Source organism: Sciurus vulgaris (genome assembly GCF_902686455.1).
Source record: "Sciurus vulgaris genome assembly, chromosome: 3".
Classification (NCBI taxonomy): Eukaryota; Metazoa; Chordata; class Mammalia; order Rodentia; family Sciuridae; genus Sciurus; species Sciurus vulgaris.
In genome coordinates this window covers 128273563-128295855 of record NC_136463.1, presented here as the reverse complement: position 1 = coordinate 128295855, position 22293 = coordinate 128273563, and the positions used below count along the sequence as shown (strand labels likewise).

Below are 22293 nucleotides of genomic sequence, written 5' to 3'. Positions count from 1 at the left end.
GCTATATAATAAGTCTTCATAATGGGATTCCTCCCTCCCTCCAAGAGTCTTATTTATAAGCATTAATTAATTAGAACTTAATAGTTGATATAATGATTATAAATCTAATTTTAGTTACTGTAGGTCTCCATGTTCATATGTATTTTCTTTTCAGAGTAGAAAACCATCTTCAGATTGATAACAGAAGAAAAGCAATGCCGATTTATAGATAAAGATATAATATTAAGTAATTATGCAAGTGAATGGCTGACATAGACTAAAATTCCCTTGTTGAACCCTACTCTTCTAGTAATTTAATAAACATTTAGTCACAATTATTTGCTCTCCTACTAGACTATACTTCTTATACCTTTGAACACTTGTTCAGCTGAGTTTAAAAACCCCAACTGTAACCAGCTTATAAATATTCAGAATGTGTAAAAAGTTTAAAAAGTTACAGAATTTCAGTTATTCAGAAGGAATAAGTCCAAGAAATGTATTGTACAACATGATAACTACAGTTAATAACAATGTATTATATTTTTGAAAATTGCTAAGAGATTATGTGTTTGCATAACAAAAATGTGAAGTATGTGATTAGCTCCATTTAGTCATTCTACAATGTATACAAACAACATGTATACAATAATTATAATTTTTATTTATCAATTAAAAAATAGATTTTTTTAAAAATAAAAAAGCATCTGGGCATGTTGGGGCATGTTCATAATACCAGTATGAGGCTGAGGCAGGAAATTTGCAAGTTGAGGCCAGCCTCAACAACTTAGCCAGACCCTCTCTCACAAAAGGGATGGGGATGTAGGTCAGTGGTAGACTGCCCGAGTTCAATCCCTGACACACAAAAAAAGCAAAAAACATTAAAAATGAATCTAAAAAGAAATGGATTAACTGATGATTAGATAAAATGTTATTGGGTGTTACAAAATACATTTTTACTACTCTGGAAGTTTTGGCATTCAACGATGGGATAGTTAATCCCATTCAGCAAGTATTTTCAGATTTGTTCAGCACTGTGCTAGGTATTATGGGTTATAAAATGATGCCTTCAAGGAATTGAGTCAGGGTGGCACTAATAGGAAACAAAGTACCATAGCTTTCCAGAGAAGAGATTGATGATGTAGATTGAAGATTCGGTGGAATAAGTAGCCTGAGAGACTGGCCTTAAATAATAAGCAAGATTCAGAAAAGAAAGGAAAAAGAAGGTGCTGGGTGCGGGTATAAACCCAGTGACTAGGGAGGCTTAGGCAGGTGAATCCCAAATTCAGTTGTGTTAACTGGGCTGTTTATGTCCAAAGAAAGGCTTTATGGCTGTTCTTGTGGGCAGTGAGAACTTTTGAAAATGTTAACTTCTGACTTTTCATAGCTATGATTTGTTAGCTGTGAATAAAATGAATAAAGGGAGTAGTTGAAACAATCCAAAATAATGTAGGTTAGTAAATACACTAGGTAGTCTAATTTTGAGACGTCTAACTAGTTAGCAACAGTTGTAAGAATCAAGCAGAGAAAACAGAAAAGATCCTGCCAAAGAAGAAAGTTAATACAGTGGTTCCTCTTATTTGCCAGGAATATGTTCAAGATCCCAGTGGATGCCTGAAACTGAGGATAGTACCAATGTTTTAATCCTATACATACATAGCGACCTAAGAGAAAGTTAAATTTATAAATTAGGCACAGTTAAGAGATAACAATAATAATAAAGGGCAGTCATAACAATATTCTGTAATAAAAGTTATGTGAATGTAGTCTCTTTGTTTTTTTCAAAATATCTCACACCACATACTCTTCTTATTGTTGACCTCAGGTTACTGAACCTGAGGAAAACAGAAACACTATTTGATGATTGATGATTGGGCAGCTTTAGGTAATAAAAATTGTTGCTCAGATTTGCACTGAGCTCTTAAAACAATCAGAATCCTTTATGCAATAGTGATTACTAATGTACCAGGAGAGTAAATTTCAGTAAAAGGGCATTAATATAAATGACTTTGAGTAGATGATGCAACCGTGAGTTGTTAAGAGGAAACACCTTTGCATTATAGTGTGCCTACTTAGGAAAAATTCTTATACTCAGATTTAAAATATCCACTCAACTTAAAAATTGAGTGGTGAACAGATATCTTTCTCTTAGAGATGGAATGTTGAATTAGAAAATTAACCTCCTGAAACATGAAAGAAAAGCACTAAGAGTTATAAAGCTAGCATATCTAATTTAGAAATCAGTAAAAATAATTTATGAAATTTTATGTAATCAGCTGTGTTTTAACTTCATTTTAGAGAAATAATATAACTTCATATGTATTTAACTTGAAAAAAGAGGGATTGAATTTTATAAAAAGTAGATTTTAGCTAATGAAATCAAGGTGAACTTCTAAGGTTATATAATCTAGTTACATAACTTTAACGGGTCATGTGTATGACATTAACTGAACTTATGTATCTTGAGTAAGTAAACAACTATGATTTCCTACCTGTGTCACTTTATCTTAACATAAATTGAGAAACCTAATCTTTACATTTTTTTCACATGATTGAGTCTCTCCTTGGTGACTGTGGCTGTCCTCTTTTTATCTTTCTCAACTTCAATTCTGTATCAGTTTTTCCGTTTGGGACCCACTGCCAAAAGTGTGCCCACAGACCGAGTTATTTATTCCATGACTCTAAGTTGCCTTGATCAACCGCAGACCAGGCCACCAACCCTTAGCTCCTCCAGGAAACTGCTAGAAGTCAGATGCAATCCACTTACCTCCCTCCAAGGAAATACATCTTATACAGTGGTCAGGTTCTAAAGTCATCATGTATACTCAAACCCCTGGGAAAATCCCTTAAGTTACCTGTAATACACAGCACACATATGTTGTCTTACACTGTTTCCTATAAATCTAACACAGCCAGATTTTTTTTGAGCATCGCTGTTTAATGAACAACAGGTGAAGTAATTAGTTTGTACTTTAGAACTATTTTGAAGCTCATGCTATCTGACCAGTCTGTTCATCCTCATTGTCATCTTCTGACCTCATTCATTGAAGATTTGACTGTCCTGCTTGCTGTCATCTTCTTTGTCCTGAGTTTTGCTATTCTCTTGTTTGACTTCAGCGTCCTTGTGAATTTCCCATCAATTATCTGCCCTCTAGGTCCCATGGCCGCCTCATCTCTAATGACTTTCTGTCAGTCAGCAACTCCCATGGTCACACCCTGGATCTAGTCTTCTGGAAGATATTAAATTCAGTAGCTTACTATCTGTCCTGTTCTGAATCCTATACTTCCAACTGCACTTAATTCTTGAACTTTATACGGGCCTCCAATCCCTGACCTCTCTACTTGCAGTCAGTCACCTCCCATCTTCTTTTCCTATACAGTGTGGACACTTCAGTGCTCATTTTTAGTTCCTTTTCTCTACTCCTTCCTCAGTCCTCTGTAATCTGACTTTTGCCTCACAACTTCAGTGAAGCTACTCTCTCCACGGATACAATCACTTTGTTGCTATTACTACTTAAACATTTAATCTGCTACTAGATTTTTATTTTTATTGCTTCTTTTAAAACTTTAACAGTTCTGCCCTTCTTTTTGGAGACTAATCTTAGCTCCTAGATAGTAAAAATTCATTATGTTTTAATAAAATAATTTTAGGTTATCATTTTGTAAACCAGATTATATTTAGTATAGTGACTTCTTCATTACTAAAAAATAGGCTAATGAGGTCATTTGGCACTGTTAAATTTGTAATATGTTAAAATTAAGCACAGAAAATGTTATCTGCATAGTTATGGTAATCATTTTAAAATCAATATTCTTGTTTTGCAGTTGAAGCTTTATATCAAACTACATACCCAGAATATCTCCAGTACATTTATTTGGTGGCACCAATATCTCTGATGATGTTAAACCCAATTGGGTTTATCTTCTGTGAAATCCAGAAGTGGAAAAATACTCAAAATGCTTCTCAAAACAAAGTAAAAATTGTGGGACTTGGATTCCTGCGTGTATTACAGAACCCAATAGTATTTATGGTGTTCATTGGCATTGCCTTCAATTTTATTCTTGATAAAAAGGTGCCTGTATATATGGAAAATTTTCTCGATGGACTTGCAAATTCTTTTTCTGGAGCAGCTCTATTTTATCTTGGTCTTACAATGGTAGGAAAAATAAGGAGACTGAAGAAGTCGGCATTTGTTGTACTAATTCTTCTCATCACAGCTAAACTGTAAGTTTCACTTATTTAACTTGGGAATTGTACTTTGTAAAGACCTTATTTAACTAATTCATTGGGATGTGTCTGCAACTATTTTTTCCTTTGACTTAATCTTTCCTTATAGAATAGTTGTGATTTTAAGGAGAATGGAATATTGGTGTATTATGAAAAGTCATTTCCTTATTCTGTGTAGGTTATTTGCATTTTACTGTCATAGTTTTAATAGCTATGTTTTCCTTTAGCTTTTTTATTCTGCTTTTATATAGCTTGTTTAATATCTCCTAATGTTCTAAGTAGATCTTTTTTTAAAGAAATTTTCCAGGATTTCTTAATCTGTTAAAATCCTAAAGGAAAAAAAAATTCTAAAGGAAGACGCATGCTAGTTATATAAGAACAATAATATTTAACAAACTTTTTTTCATGAATTTGGGAAAATACTCTGTAATTCTGAGTTTGAATGAACTTTCTAGAGATAGAGATAAGTTGATGAATATTATTTGATATCTGATCCCAGCCTGTCATATACAAAGTTATTCTTAGTTCCTTAGTTAATCATTTTTCACTTTGTGTCTCATTAGCCATGCAGTCACACTTCATGGTGCAGATGACATAATTTCACTACACTATTAACCCAAAGTACTTGCGGCATACTTAACTATGGGACTCAGCTCTAGTATGGGAACAGTGCAAAAAGATATGTTATTTATATTTACAGAGTACATAAAATTTCTGAAAATCATTTATGATGCTATTATGCTCCTCAGAAATAAAGTATTAATTAGTATAATCACAGTAATAAATATTGTTCCACATATAACAGTATTATCAACTTCAACTTATAAGTAGAATTTAATTATTATAATCAGTTTCTTAAATTCTTATTAGATATTTGTATTTTTTCAATTAAAAAATTAAGTAAGAGTAGTTCTTTACTCCATCCCAGAGCATCTCTCCATGTGCTGCTCTGACAATGTTATCAACCTTGGTTTTGCTGTTTTTTAAAGGAGAACCCCATTATTTTAGTCACTGGTGTTATGCTTTTTCAATGGAATCTTGAAGAATTTGTTTAATAATTTATTCTTCACCATACACACACACACATACATAAACACGGAGAAAGAGAGAGAGAGAGAGAGAGAGAATTGTAAGATACATATTTTTTCTACTGGTTTTTAGAATTTTATTGGGCAGTATTATTACCATTTAAACCCCCAATCATAAAAAAATTCAGCTTTTTTTCTAAATAGGAATTTAGTACTTTTCTTAAAAGAAGTTCTTACTCCAAATGGTTAGTCTTTTTTTTTTCTTTTAATATTTCAGTGAACCAACAGAGGAAGCAAGATAGCAGCTATAACTGCAGATTTTACCAGTATTTTGCAAGAAAAATATTTTAGTGTAGAAATAATGTTTTCTCCCTGATAATCCCCAATGTTGGAAGTATTTCTAGAATGTTGTGACACTTGAAATGGTTCCAAGCTGAATTCTCAGTTCTTTCAAAAAAATGTTTGTAAGTAGATATATACAGAATATATGCCTGCAAATAGATACACCTTCTGGGAAAGAACGGAAAAATAATCTAATGCCAAGTTCACAGTGCAATCTACTGTTGAGGGACAAGCATGCCTTGATACCAAGTAAATTATGCATTTCTTCTTTCTTCAGTTTGGTGCTTCCACTTCTGTGCAGAGAAATGGTGGAACTCTTGGACAAAGGTGACAGTGTAGTGAACCATACAAGTTTATCAAATTATGCATTTTTGTACGGTGTCTTTCCTGTAGCACCAGGAGTGGCTATCTTTGCAACACAGTTCAACATGGAAGTAGAGATTGTATGTATATACTACTTTCTTAGTTTGATTGTTTCTGTGGTAATAGAAAAATGACATTTTAAAACCCAGGAAACAACATTCTTTCTATGATAATTTGATATCTCTAAGCTACCTCATTGTAAATAAGGAGGCATCGTGTAACATTATGTAACAGTAGTTATTTAATCTGGGGTCTTTATTCATTCTTGTTTTCTTATTAGTCTTTTTTAGTTTCAAGTATTCTGTTTCTGTACTTAAGCCTAAAAATTATTTACAGAAGGGTAACTCTTGAAATTTTGAGGAAAAAAATATATTTTATCCACAATAATTTATCACCAGATGCAAAATACCACATAATCAACTGCAGCAAATACCTATAATCAGTTAACGTCAATTTATCAGTGTCTAAGTGTATTGTATCTACAGCATCAAAGGATTTTGAAATATGAAAGAACTAAATTATTTAATGAAGGTCAGTTCCACTATGTACTCTGTAAAATGTTTGTGTGGTTATTTTTCTCTTTGAAAATTGCTTTTTTTGTCCTATACTTTATGAAATTTATGGAAGGAAACTATAAGTTTAATTATATCATTAAAAGTATCACTTTTTAGAACCTAAAAATAACAATGGAATTTCTAGTACTTGTAATATATAAACATTGATTTAATATAGATTGGAAGAGGAACCAAGGGAACTTACCTATGGTTTCTTTTAAGGACTTTCAGAAAGGTGAAATATGGTATTAGACAATATGTTGAATTCTATAGACTTTACTGACTCATTTATATTTGTTTTAGTGTTTTGTGGATATTTAAAGTTTAAGGTAATTATCTAAATGAGATTATGACTCCTTAATTTGATCTCATTTTCTCATTTTTTGCAGATAACCTCAGGGATGGTAATAAGCACATTTGTGTCAGCTCCAATTATGTATGTTTCTGCCTGGTTATTGACCTTTCCCACTATGGACCCTAAGCCATTGGCATATGCCATCCAGAATGTTAGTTTTGATATAAGTATTATCAGCCTGGTCTCCTTGGTAAGTATGTTTCAGTGTAAAATTGAATGGAAACCGCAGAATAAGTTTAAGAATAGTTGGTAACAGAAAAAGATTTAAAAATTAGTTTCTTAGAAAATTAAGAAAGTTAAAGCCTGCTCATAAAATGTAATACCAACCTTTCAATTAAATGAGTTTTGTCTTTTCAATTGAGAGAGTTGTAAAGTGGACAAGGTGTGAGATTTAGTCAGACCTGGATTTGACTTCTGGCTCTATCACAAATTAGCTGTATATCTCTGGAAAATTAACTTAACCTCTCTATGCTTCAGTTTTCTCAGCTATAAAATAAAGATAATAATTTCACATATTTCTGTGGGTTGTTTTAAGGAATAAAGGAGATAATAAATGTGATAAACATGCCGTGAATGACGACTCACTATACAAATACTAGCTGTTGTAGAATCATGAGGTCAGAAGAGATCTTTGGGGCCATGTTCAATTGCCCATTTAATGTTAGTGACACTTTAGGTTACTACTCAAATTGAATATATCTAGTTCAAATTAAATAATTAAGCATCTGACAACTACAGTATCTTATAGATCAACTTGCCTATTAAATTCAAACAATATTTTGGATAAAAAAGACTGTTGAAGGAAAGGGGCTGGGGTGGGGATGAATATGTACATTGGCAACAAGTAAATGTATGGTTAATGTGGCTTTTAATAAATTCTGCATCTGTCACACATCTTAAAATCTAAGCCTATTGATAAGAGAACAGTTTGGGAAAGAGATATAAAATCTATTGGCAATGATGGGAAAAAGAAGGAAATTAACTAGCATACTAACTTAGCCACTATGTAGATAGACTAGAAACCCAGACCTGGGACTTGGTACAGCATGTGGTTAGCAGGCATAAGGCTTTGGGTTCAATCCCCAGCACAGCACAAAAAAAAAAAAAAAAAAAAAAAAAGAAAAAAACCCAATCCTTTTAAATATGAAAAATGCAAGATGATAATTCTTACCATGGGTAGTATGTTTAAAGAAAGACAGGTTTGGAATCTTGAATTTTGATACCTTATGAGATACTATGGTAGAAATAAAAAAGGGAAAACTTTGGAATCGTGTATTATTATTTTTATTATCATTGCACCTCCACTAAAACTCCTCTCCTAAATAATTGGCTGCAACCCAGTGTCCCTGACCCACAGCCATGGAAGATAAGTATAGTTAGAACATGGCCCTAGTTAAGACATTAGTTTTTAAAGACCATGTCATTTTCAGACAGTTAATTACTATGGAATCTCCCCATGTTATCTGTTTTACTTTGGATATAGTTATTTACCTTAATACTCTTTTTTTTTTCGGTACCAGGGATATTGAACCCAGGGGCACTATCACTGAGCCACATCCCAGCCCTTTATTTTTTATTTTGAGACAGCGTCTCGCTAAATTGATTATCTTGCAAAGTTGCTGAGGCTGACTTTGAATGCGTGATCCTCCTGCCTCAGCCTCATATAACTAGTTGCTAGGATTACAGGTATGCGCCACTATGCCTGGCTAAGACGATTCTTTTTGTTTGTTTGTTTGTTTTATATTCTTAGTTGTAGATGAACACAATATCTTTATTTATTCATTTTTTATGTGGTGCTGAGAACTGAACTCAAGCCTCACATATATTAGGCAAGCGTTCCAACCCTGAGCCACGACCCCAGCCTTAAGAGGATTCTTTAAAAATAATCATCATGGAACTGGGGATACAGCCCAGTGTAGCACTTTCCTAGCATGCATAAGGCCGTGGGTTTGATCCCCAATACCACTAACAAGAGTTGATTAATATGTTATTTAACAAGTAATTATAAATATTTAGAAACATTAATAACTTTTGAAACTTTTGTCTTCAAGATCTGGTCTCTGGCTATTCTTCTCTTGAGTAAAAAGTATAAGCAGCTTCCTCATATGCTTACAACCAATTTACTCATTGCTCAGGTTAGTATATCTATAGATATTTAGAATTTTTCAGGGCTTATTCTACTGTTCCTGAGAAAATTACTATGTTAGGTTTTTCCAGTTACAAAGTCATAAGTACTATCAAATATAATCAATTAAAGTTTTATCATAATTAGTTTATGCCTAATATATTAAATATTGCAACAGGCCTTGAACTTTGAGACTAATAATGGCATTTGATGATAACTTTGCATTTTTAATAGGATTAACTGAATCATTAAAAATTGAACTCTCAAGTCTTATTTTTCTAGTTAGGTCTTTGCATGTCTCAAATCATAATGGAAAGAAGCTTAGCATTTTCTATATAAATCATTACTAAATATAAGGTTAATATTTAGAATGTGTTCATTATCTGTTTCAATTGAACACATACATGGTTAAAGTCTCTATACAAAAGTTTTTATTACAAAGCTTGAAGTTTTCATATAAATAGTATGTGATAGTTGATAATTGATCAGAAGTAATTTATAATGAATAATTTTATTTGCTGTGAATAAAACATATAAGTATAGTTGATTCAATAACTACTTTCTGTAATAATGTTGAATCATATAGTTTGCTTAGCTATTTACAAAGTCTTTTTTTTTCTTTAGTCTATTGTCTGTGCTGGAATGATGATATGGAATTTTGTTAAAGAAAAAAATTTTGTTGGACAAATTTTGGTGTTTGTTCTATTGTACAGCTCCCTGTATAGCACCTACCTATGGACAGGTAAGTTGGATCATGAATGGATATTGAGGTGTTCCCCTTTCTCCCATGGCTTGAAGATCTCAGCTTCTAGTAATCTATCTGAAGTCTGGTAGTACAGGATCAAGGAGTTCACTCAGACAGATATGCCTGTTAACATGAATGAATAGTCTACAAAACTGGCTTCTGTTTCCTAATGTACTCTATTTCTCCTTGGGCTCAGAGCCCTTTCCAGTCACATAGTCCTTTTCCTTGGAGTCTGGCTGTAGGCAACTGTCAGCACAGCTCCCCTTTGGAGACACTAAGGGGCAGGTGCTAAAGGCAGGTGGAAAAGTAGAGAAAGAACAGAGGTGTGTGTGTCTCAGAGCTTACTACAAGAATTCCACTGAACTGCAAAATTGTGACTCTGCTTTATGCAAATTAATTGCCTTTTGGAGTCTCAGTTTCTTCACTTGTAAAGCTGGGTTATAGTATCTTACAGTTATTTTGAGGATGAAACAAAGTATGGATATTTATGTCTGCTTTGTGATAAGCACTCAATAAATGGACCTATATTAGTTATTAAGTAGAAGGAAAGAGACATTGTAAGAACTAGAAAAGTGGGAGAATAAAAGTACATGGAAACAGGAGTCAATAAAACTGTTTCTCATTTCAAAATTGGCTCCAGGGCTGGGGAGATAGCTCAGTCCGTAGCAAGCACAGGCCCTGGGTTCGATCCCCAGCACTGGGGGGGAAAAAAAAAAATCAATATTTGCCCCAGAAGGGTATTCAAAATGTTTAAGCACATTGCTATTCTGAAGTATAACATTTATTTGGATGCCAACATTTTGGTTTTGTATTAAAAGTTCTGTCTGGCTATTTTGTATTCATACCACAAATTTGAACCTGTAAAACTGTATATAAAAGGAAACTGCATACTGGTTAAGTAAGTGTCAGAAAGTGGCTTCCAAGGGCAGATCTTTCATTTCATGCCTTCAGGATCAAAAGCAGGCCCATCCAAGTCAACAGTCTTTTGAAGTGAAGCAACAATGAGGTGAGGAATTATAAAATGAAAAATTCAGGACAAACAGAAGATAGTTTGTGCTTCTTTTTTTAAAATTTGTTTTAGTGTTAATAGACCTTTATTGCACTTATTTATATGTGGTGCTGAGAATCAAACCCAGTGCCTCACACATGCTAGGCAAACACTCTACCCCTGAGCTATAATCCCAGCCTCTAGTTTGTGCTTCTTAAAGAGAGTATACCTTGCATAACATGAGTTTTCATGAAATGTTAAGTTAAAAGAGCCTAGTGACTATACTTACAAATATAGACAGATCAACCTGCTCTCTAATACCTAGGTTTATTCAGGTAAAATTTAGAATAGGAACAACAAATAGATCAATATATTTTTAAAAACCTCCCAATTTTCTCCAATACCTGCTTCAAGTATACATGTCAAAATCTATCCCAAGATGTTATTCTGAATCCCCTGACTCTGATGAAGGTGCCCTTTAACCTTCAGATTTTTACGATAGCACAGAATTTTAGCTCCTAAAGTATATTTTTAAATGTCCTGTTCATTTTCAATTTTATTCATTTGCTTACCATCCTCACAGTTTTTGCCTATCCACATACTACTGTTTTCTTCTTAAAGTTGACTAATTTTTTAATTCAATCGAGGCCCATATCAATGAAATCCCAGATTTCATATGCTAATTATAATTTTTCAAATGCCCATTAAATGCAGAGCTAGTCAAAAAATCTCCATCTTCCTGCTATTTTAGTTTAAACCCTTAATTTTGCAAATTTGGAAAACAGGCCCAAAGAGTTCAACCCATTCAGGCAGGAGATTGCACAGCTTCCTCAGTGAGAAGCAGGGCTAGATTCTGCATTATTGAAAAAGCTTCCTTTCCCAAAGCAGGAATAATAAACATTAGAATTTTAAAGAGAGTAACAACACTGTAACACAGTTGGCATGGTTCTGTGATGGGTTACTCGTTTTCTTGACACTTTGAAAACCTGAAACTAGGGAGTGTACAAATATATTGATGGAGGAATGGTGGTAAAGACCTTGGTGTGGATAAATGTTAATTCTAGCAGTGTTATTTAATCTGTACAATCTTAAATCTAGGTATGAATTCTTTACATACATCTATAAAAGCATAGCACATTCATAGATTAGAGTCAAGCAAAACTACAAACCCAGTAATCTTAATTAACATTAATTATCATAACAAAGGATCTTATGTTGCTAATGTAAATCTTAACTTGCAGTGTAAAAGGGAACTCAGTTCCCTGGTATTTTAATTTGTCTTTCCTTTACTTCCATATATTGGGTCATCACTGGTTATCTCACTACTTTTCTTTCCTCAAATTACCTCAGAACTTTCATTTGGACTGGGTATTGTGATATCATTTGGCCTTCACCTGTTGCAAACTTTTTGGGGAGGGTTGGGGGCAGGGGGGGACTAACCAGGGATTGAACTCAGAGGCACTTAACCACTGAGCCACATCTCCAGCCCTTTTTTAATTTGTTTTTTGTTTTTAATTTTGAGACAGGTCTCAAAGTTGGTTAGGGCCTTGCTAAGTTGCTTAAGGCTGGCTTTAAACTTGCAATCCTCCTGCCTCCGCCTCCCAAGCCGCTGGGATCACAGGTGTGTGCCACCACACCTGGCTAACTTGTTACAAACTTAATATAAAACCAAATACAAGCTCTGAAATCATGAGACTGTACTTGATTATAAGGAGGGCATATAGATGATTATCACTGAAAATAAGCAAAAGACTTAAAATTTCTTAAAGATAGATTTTTTTCCCCATAACTTGACGCATATGTGATAGCAACCCCAGAGGTCTGCAGATCTGAGTTTGAAAAACAGAGAATTGGAAGAACTTACCTTGTCAAAAGGCTTAGTTTTGGGCTGGGGAGATAGCTCAGTTGGTAGAGTACTTGCCTTGCAAGCACAAGGCCCTGGGTTGTTTGATCCCCAGCACCGCAAAAAAAAAAAAAAAAAAAGACTTAGTTTCTAGACTGGTCTGCCCTCTACTGGCTGTCTGACTTGGGCAGACCCTTGTTTCCGTGTCTATAAAATGAAGGTGTACATTTGAAACAGAGGTACCTTCCAGCCCTAAGGTCCTAAGATTTTTATAGAATTTATTAAGCAGGATGTAACATGTATGAATTTTTGGGTATAAGGTATAAGGAAACTTGAAAACATTTGTGTTTGCATTAGGTTCACACCAGGTTTGTATTAAGCTCTATCAGCACACTTGATGTGAAGCATAACTTGTATGAGAATTGCTTATAGTTCTTACCACTGACAAGAGTATGTTTTCTATGCAACTAATTTTCTTTCAATTATATTTAGATTCCAATCATATATGTCAAAAGAATAAAATGATCAGAGCTTTTGGGGAAAAAAATCTCCTGGATAAAGAAGCAGTACAGAAGTCAAATGATTTTCAATTAGGAAAACATCAAGAATAGTGATTTCTCTTTCCATCTTTATTCCTTGTTCTTAGGCCTTCTAGCAGTTTCTTTGTTTCTTTTGAAAAAGCGAGAAAGTGTACAAATTCCTGTTGGAATCATCATAATATCTGGCTGGGGGTAAGTGAGTAGTTTTTTGTTTGCTTACATGTGTCCATATACACAGTTACTATTCATTCTCTTTCTTTCTCTCTCAATAACCCTTGTTATTATAGAATTCCTGCTCTCCTTGTTGGTGTTCTTTTGATAACTGGAAAACACAATGGAGATAGCATTGACTCAGCCTTCTTTTATGGAAAAGAGCAGGTGGGAAGAGTTTATTGGCAGTTCTGTTCTTGAGAACATCTCTTTTTAGCTTGTTAATGTACCTTGTTATACTTACATTGAAATTAACTTTAAATATCTATTCTAATTTTTTGCAGTCCATGCTGGTGATCCTATCTTTGTCACACCTCAAACATGGTGAACATTTTACGTGCTAAGTCTGTATTTAGCTGAAGAATTCTAAATGCTTGAACTTAATTGTTTCTTCTTAAAAACACTTATGAATTATGTTTCCTTTATTGGAGAAAAAGAGTGATTAATTTAAATCCATTTAACAAACTAGCAGTAATAATAAATGCCAAATTCTTCATTCTTAATACTATCAAAAATATAAATTCCAGAACACAATGTATCTGGGCAAAAGTGTACTTGAAAAGTTATAGAATAGGAAGTGTTTGGGCATGCTGAAGTCTTCAGGGGTAGGACCCAAGAATGTGTTTTTTAAAACTTCCCTGAATGATTTTCATCTGTTACCCTTTTTTTTTTTTTCCAGTTTTGTAATTTGAGTTTTTATGAGAATAAATAAGATGTACATGTAAAGGACTTAAACTAGTACTGGCATGTAGTTACTGCTCATAAGTATTAACTATAATTAGTTATTTTACTATCATCATAAAATGTCTCAACTGAAGTATACTTGAACTACATAAGTAAAAACTCAGAATTAAAGTTTATAAGAAATTAGTCCATTACTTGTAAAGGAAACCAGTGGCTGTGTTGTTAATCAGCTGTTGTACAATGAAGCATCTAGAAAAATTATGTGATTATAAACAGACCCTGATTTCTCTTCAAGTACATTACTTATGTGCTCTTACCCATTCTTAAGAATCACTGTTCTAGAATATTTACAACTGTGCAGATGTAAATAAATTGTAGATAATAAATTTTTTCCATCAAAAAGTGCTCAATATGTATTCTACTAAGATTACCAAGATGGGACTGTAAAAAGTGGCTTAATGTCTTTTTTTAACGTCGGCAGATGATCACCACAGCAGTCACCCTGTTCTGCAGCATTCTGATAGCTGGTACATCACTCATGTGCATGAACCGCACCACCCAAGCAGGACACTATGAAGGTTTCGATCAGTCTCAGAGCCACAAAGTAGTGGAGCCTGGAAACACTGCTTTCGATGAGAGTCCAGCGCCAACAAATGAACCAGAACTTTTTACAAGTTCAATACCAGAAACAAGTATGTTACGTGCCTTTATAGCATGCAACCTAAGAGTTTTACTTACAAAGAGTTCCCTGAATTATTCTGAAAATCATAGGTATTTGCCAAATTAAGAACATGAATCACAGTCAATAATAGGAAGAGTTTGCAAATTAATTAATTCCATTTTTCTTCAAAAGTCTGTTTGTGAGGCAGTCTTTTGTTAAAATGTAGGACTTCCTGAGTAGAAAGTTCAGAAAGAAGTCACAATGCAAAGGAATGTCCTTCCTAGAAATCTACACACATACATTTGTTAATTTAACAATAGTGTGTCAATAAAATGAACTAAAGGAGGCCTAATAAGAGGCTGGATTAACAGTAGAAATTAGGCATCTGCAAACTAGAACACAGATCAAATCACACCACCATATAAGAATGGTTTTTACCCTTTAAAAAGGTTGAAGAAAAACAAATATTTTGTGACTATTGGAAATTATATAAAACTTAAACTTCATGTGTGTAATTTTATTAGAACATAGCCATGCTTATTGATTTATGCATTGTCTAAGACTGCTTTTATGCTATAATAGCAGAGCTGAGTTATTGCAACAGAGACTGATTGGCCTGTAAAGACTAAAATATTATCTAGCCCTTTATGGAAGATGTTTGCTCATTCTTGATATAAGTAAAAATATGATCCTAGCTAGTATATTTGTTAATAAGAATCAACAGTTGTTACAGGGTTTGCTTCAATTCATGAAGGGAAGTCAGCAATAGTGTATGCATTTTGGATACATCGATGCATGTGGAAAGTTCATAGATAATAGACATTGTGCTCAGAAGCATGAATGATCATTTACAATATTTTGTTTAGAGAGTTTATGGAGGAGAGAAATGAGTAAAGTATAAGAAGAAAGAGTGACAACACAGAAGATAACTTATTTACCTTTGAAAGGAAAAAGATTCCTCAAATCTTGCCATTTTACATTTCCTTTCTTCCTTCCTCACTTCCATACCAAACTAAAAGCATATAAAAGAGTGATTAAAAACTTACCCTGGAGCTGTACTGCCTAGTTCCAAAGCCTGACTCCATGATTTACTGTCTGATCTTGGGCAAGTTCCCTTTGTTTCCCTTTCCATATCTGATTAATACCTATCCCATAAGAATGTGACTGGGGCCGGGCACAATGGCACTTGCCTATAATCCCGGCGGCGGCTCAGGAGGCTGAGGCAGGAGGAATGCAAGTTCAAGGCCAGCCTCAGCCTCAGCAACTTAGTGAAGCCCTAAGCAACTCAGTGAGTCTCTGTCTCTAAATAAAAATATTAAAAAGGACTGGGGATGTGGCTCAGTGGTTAAGTACCTCTGGGTTAAATTCCCAGTACTAGGAAAAAAAAAAAAAAAAAAGAATGTGACTGGATAAAATGAGTGAACATGTATAAAGCCTAGTACATAGTAAGTATGGATATGTAATAGCTATTATTATAATATTTATTAATTTTTTAGAGAATTTTAAGTGTACTCTAGGAAAAGCAAGATATTTTATATGACAAACTATGGCAAATCAATTCAGTTGCATTTGAAACAGGAACTTAACAAAAAGTACATTATCAAGATATCCAATAATATGAAACTTCTCCATTTTGAATCAACATGGCTCAATGAAGAGACTCCCAAGAGGCACACAAGAAAAAACACAAAGATACAGGGCAGATCCTGTCTTCTGAAGGGAAGACATCCTCACCCAGGGAAACCAAGCTCCTGTAGTTCTCTAACATCAGACTCCTGCACAAAAACCTCTGAGCAGGGTTCAGGCACTTTCCTTCCTCCTGCTGGAGAGCACTGTGGCCACATCCCTGAATGCCAACAGTCCCAAGGGCACCCATGTTCAGGTGTAGGGACCCCAAGACTCTGGAGGTGCAGGACCAGGGACTGCTAATATTTATTTTATTTTTATATGAGTATTACTGTTATTATTATTATTTTTTGGTATTAAGTATTGGACCCAGGGGTGCTTTACCACTGAGGTATATCCCCAGTCCTTTCCATTTTTTTATTTTGAGTCAGGGTCTCAATAAGTTGCCAAGGCTGGCCTCAAACTTGGAATCCTCCTGCCTTAGCCTCCAGAATCACTGGGATTTCAGGTATGCACTATTGCACATAGCTTATTATAACATTTTATTATAAAAGGAAGACATCAAAGTTTAAGACCAGCCTCAGCAACCTAGAGAGGCCCTAAGCAACTTAGTGAGACCCTGTCACAAAATAAAAAATAAAAGGGGAGGGATATAGATCAGTGATAAATTGCCCCTGGTTAAATCCCCAGTACCAAAAAAAAAAAATATATATATATATATAAAGAAGACATCCATACAGTAAGGAATTCAAATACTGTAAAAGACAATTAAAAGAGAAGCTAAACTCTTGCCCTCCCTTGCCTTCAGTCCTACTCCCCAGAGGTATTTTATGGCTTATTTATCACCTAGAAATTTTATTTCTCTTTCTTGTTTTTATTTACCTACATTGTAGAATCATACAATGCATAATGTTCCGCAACTTCTACAAAGGTAATGAAATATGAGATAACAATTTTTCTTCTCAGAGAACTGTAAGAAACTCAGTAAAGCTTGAGCTCAGCGTACATATGGGGAAGAGGTCAAAGATAAAGTTGGAGAAGCAAGCAGATACAGAGGGCATTCTATGTGATTATAAAATGTAAAGGTTTTATCCTACCGGTAAAGAGTCTAATATATTAGCAGCTTTTGCAATAGGCTAGGCATGATACGGGGACTATATAGGTCAGTAGGTGCAGAATGGACTGGATAGGTCAGACTCAGAAGCTGTATCTGATTGACTTGCAGTCAGAAGTTGGTGAGAGCTAATGGAGGACCTAAAGGTAACTTCCAGAAGTCTGGTGTTAGTGAATGTGTGATTGTGGGTTACTGCCTAAGAAAGGGAATTTTTTAGGTGAAGATGAGTTCAATTTTGAGCCTCTACAGTTGAAATACATGAGGCACCAAAGACACATTCTAGATTCTTAGTATGTATCTTAAAACAGTACGCATCTTAAAATAGTATGTTTAGATCTAAGGTATTCTAGGTATCACATTTTTTAGTTAAGCACTAAATAGTTGTCAAATATTTGTTGACTGAGTGAAGAATATAAAGAATCATTTCTACCTTAACTTAGAGAAACTTTTATTTTACATTTAATTTACATTAGTTTCTATAGCAGCCAGATTACTCTGATGACTTCATCCTGAATTTATAAGCAATCTAAAAACCTGGGTCCCCCCTTACATTATTACTAAAAAGGGTCTCTTCAATCCTGATTTTGTGCAACTAACTTTTAAAAGTCTAAGATAGGACTTTAGTATTTATTGAGCTTATCATGATTGAGATTCCTCTGTGCCTTGATTTGTCATCAAACATGTGAATTTATTTATTATTTCTTTTTGTTATTTGAAATATTAAATACAGAGAACAGGATAGAAAATTTAGAGTTACTAAAGGTTAACATATTGTCATATTTGCATCAGACATTTTTCTTTTAACAAGAAATAAAACATTAAAGATGACAATCTTTACACCCCACCCCATTCCTGTTAACCACAGAGGTAACCACTACTATGAATTTGCTCTGTGTCCTTCCAGAGAAGAGTTTATTATGCTTTACAATACATATGTTTTTCTTCAATAATATTTTCTATGTTTTTAGATTTTATATAAATCTTAAACTGCAATTGGCTTAATGTTCTTAATAATTCTTGAGGTCTTTCTCTGTTGAAGATGCATTCAATTATATGAATATACCAAATTTTATTCACCCATTTTCCTACTGAGGGATATTTAGGTTTCTTTAAAAATATTTTTTCTATTAGAAACAAGGCTGCAGTCAACATCTTTATTCACATCTCCTTGAGTACACATCAAGATTGTACCTAGGGTGGTAATTTCTGAGTCATAGAGATAGATACATTCTCATGGCTTCAATGTGAACCCTCTGTATCTGGTTCTTAAAGTTGTTTCTCTAATCTGACCCTTTTATGTAGGTCCAGTCCCAGATTTGCTGCTGCCTTCACATACATTGCTTACATCTCTTCCTGAACATGTAGCCCCCACTTGTTTATTCCTTTTTTCAGGTGTACTCAAACTTTAACAATTCCCTTTCTGTTGGAGGTTCCGTCATTCTTCAGGTCTTCCAGGCACATCTCTTCTGTTTCCCTCTCAGGCAATTTAGCCTTTTGGAGCAGGCAGTTCTCCCTGTGCAGGGTCCTTCATCTACCCCTGATCTTCATTCCCCACTGTGGCCTCTAGTCTTTCTGCTGAATTCTTGTAATTCCTTCCTAACTGGGCTACCTGTCTCCCATCATTCCCTGCTCCAGTCTGTTTTACGTGAAATGGCTAAATCTTGCTCACAGAGCTCTGATCACATAGACTCCTGATGCAGGTCTAGGAGGATCTTGCAGGGGGACAAGGTTCAGGCTCCTGTACATGGTGTTCAAGACCTTCCACAATCCAGCCATGCCCTGCTCAGGCCCAGTTCTGCCTCCTCTCCCTTCAGCCCTCCTCTCTCTCCACTACTGAGCTCTCCATGCTTTGCCTCAAACTGGCATTCATATTATCATACCTCTTTTCATGCTTTTATTTCATGACCTTTAAACCCAAGCCCACTAGTTTCTTTGTGTTAAGTAATTCATGATTATATCATCAGAATTTCATTCAAGTTTCTTGACCACTTTCCTTTAGAAAACTGAAGTTCAAGGATTGAATATTCAACAGCTGACTTCCATGGGCCTAGAGTACTGCTCTGATCATGTCCAAGCTCCTTTCCTACCTTACTTTCTTGGAAGAATCTTGCAAGTATCCTACAAACTCATATTCTGTTTGTTTTCAGGCAGAGCTTGAAGACCACATGACCTCCAGCTGGCTGTGTCTTTCTCTTCCACAGGTGTTTTAAAAACTAGCTACCAAAGGCCAGACATCATTATCTGTGGGAATCACTGAACTAAGAGTCTTAGGCCCAGAGACTTGCTGCTACCTCTTTACCTGTTATTTAAAAATAACAAATGAACTTTACAATAGATTTTCTTTAAATCCCATCATTATCATCTCCAGCAAGAAAACTAACTTGAACCTATAATATAAATAAATAGAGAGCAAGATGGTAGCTATACATTATCTCTCTAAGAAACCTGTGATGTTTATATTTCCTTCTCCTCTTATCTCACTATTTTATAATTGCTTTTTAAGTTGTTTTTATAACAACTGTTTTTATAACCCACTAGACTATGAGTGTTTTGTCTGATTTGTCTGTCTGATAGACTGCCTGGGCATGGTGGTGCAATCCCAGCTACTCAGGAGGCTGAGGCAGGAGGATTGCAAATTCAAGGCCAGCCTCAGCAAATCAGCAAAATCCTGTCTCAAAATGAAAAATAAAAAGGGGGTGTGGATGTAGTTCAGTAGTAAAGTGCTCCTCAGTTCAATCCCTAATACTGAAAAGAAAATGAGCTGATTTAAACTTTCAAGTTTCTGAAGAAGGCTGGGCTACATAATCTATTTTCTATTATTCTGTGGTTCTGTTTTAACTTGAGATTGCATCATTATCTTAAATTTAGAAAGGGCATTTGTAATGGCTATTTTAGATTGCAGTTTTGTTACTCTTTAATACTTTTAAGAACATCATTGAAGAATTTAAGCTTATTGTCAATGAAAAGTCATGCCTGGGAATTATTCATTTTTCTAGCATATTAAATTTTAATAGTTTATCACTGAAGTTATTATTCAATTATAATCCATGTCAAGGAGTGCCATGTCTATTTAAGTGTGAAAGGTTTTAAAGGGCACAATGTATTCTATAATTATACAGAGGAAAAAATTACAGCTCTGTAGCAGATGTCTCAGTGCGACTTCTATAAACCAACCTGCCCGTAAACCTGCAAGAGATTTTCAGCAGTACACATTTGAAAAGAAAAACATATATCATTGTTTTTACTAATAGGAGACAGACTCTTGAAAGAAGTAATTTCAAGCTGAACTTAAAAAGCAGGAGAGTGGGATAACTGGGTCAAATGGTGGTTTCATTCCAAGTAAGTAGGACAAATAAAATAAAATAAAATAAAATAGTTTTTTAAAAAAAGCAGGAGAGAATTTAATCAGCCTAGGTCTTGATGGGACTTGTGGAAGACTGTCAAGAATTGAAAGAAGGAAAGACTTTTTGTTGAATAGCAGGAGTGTCTGGATAGGAAGAGAGGCCAAGTCATAGACAACTATCAGTTTAGACTGAGTTTGAATTTTCCACAGGAACCAATAGAGCATTAGTATGTGTTTTTGAAGAGTGATTAAATAAAAGCTGTGTTTTAGGAAAGTAAATTTTTAGTTCCCAAAGTACAGTGGAAATAAAATAGCAATGAATAAAAAATTTTCCTTGTCTCCTATGAGAAGACAATATATAAAGGAGATGATCATTCATCTGACACTCTTTAAAATGTTAATGTTTGCATAGCACATTTGAATACTTTTTGATAAATATCATGTGAAAATATTTCCATGGAGGCAGCAATGAGTGGACTTTGGTTTGTTTGGAATTTCTTGAACTTGTCCATTTCTGTTGTGGCTGGGCTCTACCCTCACGTTATTTTATCTATATACAGGTTGCTGCTCTTGCTCCATGGGGAATGGTGAATTACGCTGCCAATCAATAGAGCCAGCAGCAAACACGAGCACCAGTGGGCCTGTGACTCCTTCATTTGAGAAAAGTAAGTGCCCTGGGATATGAGGAAGGGCATGAGGAACAAGATAGCCCTTGTGTCCTTGTGCCTCAAGAGACCCCTACATAAGATTTCTACAGAAGCTATAACACTACAGTATACTGTTTGAGAATAGTCTCAAATAAGATGGGGGAACAATGCTAATAGGATAATAATTATGCAGAGGGAACACTCATTTTAAAAATATAAAGTTCTTACAGGATAGTAATAGGTAATATCACACACACACACACACACACACACACACATTTTGTAATAAATTAACTCAAGTGATAAACTCAAGAAATTTACCCTGAAAATATTACTATTTTGGTATTTTTTTCTTATTTTAGAAGCTGAGACACCCTCCCTCCCCCCGTCATTAACCCTCACAACCAGGACTAATTCATTAGTGCTTAATTATATGTGCTTAAATTTATGCCTTTTTTAAAAAATAAGAAAAACAACTGTAAAAGTAATAAACTTGTAGCATGTGAGACTAAATCACACTTTTTCTGAATTTTGTATTATTTAAAACTGAACATACTTATATGGAATTGGAATTGCAGTGCACTTTGTTGATTTTGCTTATTTAAGAGAACCTCGCCCTAATGCTCTTTGTGATGAAGCATCTGCCAACTGCATTGTTGCTAAAAGCATATGTCTTTATATAAGAAATGTTGTGAGGATTGTAAAAAATTATGAGTGAAAATCACTTGGCATTGTGCATAGTATACATGGTAAATGCTCATTAAATGTAGTACTGGCAATAGTAATTATATCTGGCATTTATATTTGGCTGCTATCTGCTGGCTAGGAATGAATCTTAAGTAATAGTAGAATTTAGTCTTCCAAATATCAGATATTCAACCTTCATTAATTTTTTCTAATAGGAACCCCCTTCTTGCATTCA

The 22293-nt window shown here is 34.5% G+C and overlaps 1 protein-coding gene across 8 annotated transcripts in view; it reads left to right on the top strand.

Annotated features, from left to right (window-relative positions):
* GPR155 (G protein-coupled receptor 155) overlaps positions 1 to 22293 on the top strand; it is a 67917-nt gene that overhangs the window by 30095 nt on the left and 15529 nt on the right. For all 8 annotated transcript variants that reach the window (XM_079135018.1, XM_079135016.1, XM_079135012.1 and 5 more), the window contains 9 exons: positions 3802 to 4201; positions 5852 to 6017; positions 6881 to 7036; positions 8898 to 8981; positions 9596 to 9713; positions 13194 to 13278; positions 13374 to 13464; positions 14462 to 14672; positions 21285 to 21389. In XM_079135018.1, coding sequence (XP_078991144.1) covers positions 3802 to 4201; positions 5852 to 6017; positions 6881 to 7036; positions 8898 to 8981; positions 9596 to 9713; positions 13194 to 13278; positions 13374 to 13464; positions 14462 to 14672; positions 21285 to 21389 — 1416 coding nt within the window. The remainder of the gene's footprint in view (positions 1 to 3801; positions 4202 to 5851; positions 6018 to 6880; positions 7037 to 8897; positions 8982 to 9595; positions 9714 to 13193; positions 13279 to 13373; positions 13465 to 14461; positions 14673 to 21284; positions 21390 to 22293) is intronic.